Source organism: Gorilla gorilla, chromosome 9, assembly GCF_029281585.2.
Source record: "Gorilla gorilla gorilla isolate KB3781 chromosome 9, NHGRI_mGorGor1-v2.1_pri, whole genome shotgun sequence".
Lineage (NCBI taxonomy): Eukaryota > Metazoa > Chordata > Mammalia > Primates > Hominidae > Gorilla > Gorilla gorilla.
The window spans coordinates 11,432,913-11,436,285 of record NC_073233.2 but is presented as its reverse complement, the minus strand read 5'-3'; the positions used below and the strand labels follow the sequence as shown (position 1 = coordinate 11,436,285).

General features: G+C 38.5%; 1 protein-coding gene across 1 annotated transcript; it reads right to left on the bottom strand.

Moving 5' to 3' along the window:
- Window positions 1-661: 661 nt before the first annotated feature.
- OR52J3 (olfactory receptor family 52 subfamily J member 3) lies at window positions 662-1,592 on the bottom strand. Its single transcript, XM_063710784.1, is given in 2 exon segments — window positions 662-968; window positions 970-1,592. Coding segments are annotated over 2 exon segments (930 nt in total).
- Between the last annotated feature and the right edge of the window lie 1,781 nt (window positions 1,593-3,373).

Sequence of the window (3,373 nt, the reverse complement as noted above, 5' to 3'; positions counted from 1 at the left end):
GCTCCTTTTATCAACAAGATTTGTATTCTTTCACACAAGTATTTTTTTCAGGTACTTTCACTTCATGTTTTCCCAGAAATGAGAAGGGAGGCAGTGGTACAGTGAGGGCACATAGTGCCTACAGGATCTTAAGAAAAGCAAAACAAAAAAAGGCTGCTGAAATGAAAGGGAAAAACCATACATTTAAAAAAATGTGACTCAGTATCCCAGTGATGTACTCAGAAAAATAAGATGTATTTAAATTGTTAAATTAGAATTCTACCAAGATCTTTTTCATTTTAAATTTTCATTTAGTTCTTTTTGCAGAGAAAGTCTAGACAGTTGCAGTCAACTAATTGTGACCCACTGGAAGACTAACCTGTTTTTTAATACACAGAAACAGAATTTCACTTGATTTCCATAGTTAAAAACGGAAAGGGATTCCAGTGGGATATGTTCTCCTGCTATAATGAAACTTTATATTCAGAAGAACACTCAACACGAATGAAGAGAGACAACATGGAGGTTTAAGACCGGAAAATATTCTCCAAAGTTTGTTCCTTTAGGACTTGCAGAATCTCTTGATATGAAATTCATTTACAAAATAATTACCTAGTGAAGTCTCAAAATTGACTTCTCTCAGCCATATCCACACCCTCAAGAAGTAAAGAAATAAGAGACCTTACTTTGAGGTGAAAGTATGGACCACATGCTCATGAATCTACTTGGTTCTCACACCATAGATAATAGGATTGAGGGCAGGTGGAATGACCACATAGAGGTTGGCAACAAGAATGTGGACATAACGGGGAATTTTTTTGCCAAATCGGTAGGTGAGGAAGGAGAAGAGGGAGGGTGTATAGAAAACACACATGACCCCAACATGTGAGCCACACGTTCTCAGTGCTTTGTGACGAGTGTCTTGAGATGGGAGGTGGAAAACAGCTCGGAGAATGTAGGTATAGGAGATTCCAACAAGTGCGACATCCAAAATAAGAAGCCACAAAAAGCCCATAAATAGCATTGATGTGAATGCTAGCACAGGCCAACTTAGCAATGCCCATGTGCTCACAGTAGCAGTGGGCAATAATCCGAGCCTCACAGAAGGGCAGACGATGGGTTAGGTAGAGAATGGGCAACATGAGCAGGACTGGGCGCATTATAATGCTCACACCAATGCCTGCCAATACTCGGGGTGTCAGAGTAGAGGTGTACTGGAGTGGTGTACAGATGGCCACATAGCGGTCAAAGGCCATTGCCAGCAGCACAGTGGACTCCATTCCTGTGAAAGTGTGTATCAGAAACATCTGGGCTACCCAGGCTCCAAAGCCAATTTTGTGTGCATCAAACCAGAAGATACCCAACATACGAGGCACTGAGGATGTTGAGAGGGCTAGGTCTATGGCTGATAAGATGGCTAGAAAGTAGAACATAGGGTCCCGAAGAGTACGATCAGACCAGATTGTCAGTAGAATTGTAGCAATGCCCAGCAGAGCCATCAAGTAAATACAGCAAAAGGGCGGGGAAATCCAGCCATGGAAAGCCTCAAGTCCTGGGAGGCCTGTCAGAAAAAAGGCGTCTGGGTGGAAAATGGTGGTGTTGGTGTGGAACATCTTGCCATTGACGAGAAAAGTATTAGCTGACCACCTCTGGAAGGAAAATTAAAATTTATAAATGTTTAGCTCAAAATATCTCCAATAAGCTTAATTTTATCTCTATTTTTCTTAGAAAATTATTGCCAAATCTTGAGTCCAAAGTCAGATCTAGACACAGACTGGGCATTCTTCAACTGGAAGACAAATTAGCTTTATGACTCAGAGGGAGACCTGAGTCTTCCTCTGAGGTTCTGGGCAATAATATACTCATTTGTTCAAACCCCGTACAAAACCTGGAATGAATTTTGAAAATGAAGGTTATGTTATAGTGAGATGTCAGTCTTTTTTGAAGACAAAGCAGACCTTAATTATACAGATCAACGCACAAAATCACAGAAAGACACTGCTATCTGCCCACAAAACATGACAATATATACAAAAACCTGAGTGTAACTAGCCATGAAGAATGACAGAAAATCTAGCAGAATCCTTAAACCGGTTTATTTGGTATCAGTAATTTCCATGGAGCATATTTGGAAAATCAGACCCAAAATAAAAACTTACGCTTTATTAATTTATTCTTTATATGTTTATTCCTATACCCCACAGACACACTGTATTATATAATACTTCAGATATGAAAATAGTTGCAGAAAGATGAAAAACACTGCAGCTGGAAATCACCCCTAAAAGAGAAATGCATGTTTTTGCCAGTAGTCTTCTGGTGAGAATATAATTTATAAATAAGACCAAATTTTCTACTGGTTGATAAATTCCCAGGAATATTAATTGTATCTAATCTTGTTGAGAGTGGGGAAATAAGGAGATTTGTTGAAATAAGGAAACTTGAGAGAAATTTTAAAAAGACAATGATAGTGGTTGACACCAGGCTAAAAAGATCTATGTTACTGATTTCCCACACTGCAGTTCTGATATTCCCTTTCCCTCCCTCCCTCCCTCCCTTTCTCCCTCCTTCCCTTCCTTCCTTCCTCCCTTCCTTCCTTCTTACCTTCCTTCTTCCTTCCTTCCAGAAAGAAAAGATAAATAGGACTATTACAAAAAGAAGGAAAAAATGGAGGAGTAGAGATAGAAATAGCAGGAAAGTCAGAAAATATTTTTAAAAGAAAAGTAGGAGAAAGAAAAAAAGAGAAGAAAGGAAGGGAGGAACGTTGGTCTTAAATCTAATTGAGTCCAGAGAAAATAAGAGGAGAAAGTCCAAATTTTGAAAAGTATTTTATAAATGACATTAAAAATATAGTTTTCCCAGCCAGTAAATTGTGCAAGATTATATAAGTTCATATCCAGTATTCTTATTTTTCTGCCACCTTCTTTGCAATCAAATGTATAAATCTGCACGTATCTCTGGTCCTCTGATAACATTGTTTACTATTATCATTGTGGTTGCTGTTATTAACAATTATGCCTTGATACATGATTATCCCTGGAAGTGGAAATTTTCATTTATACCACAACTTAAAGTTCCCTTTGCAGATAGTTACTTAAAAAATGTAAGTGTTCCAGCCTGATCCATTAAGACCTCTTTCTGTCAGGAAATATTTCTGCAATAGTGAGATATCAAATATCAGCTTAATATGTTCAGCTGTAGCCTGTTCCTTAGCTGTTAGACAAGAGCCTCTGATCACTGTCCGTATCTATGACACATTTAATGAGAAACTCGCCTCCATCAGAGAGCTCTATCATATCAACTAAAGGGAAGAGAGTTTTATTCTGCAAGTATTTAGGGCCCTGTGGGGCATGTCTAGAATTACAGCCAACTCAAATTTCTTCTATCAAGCAGT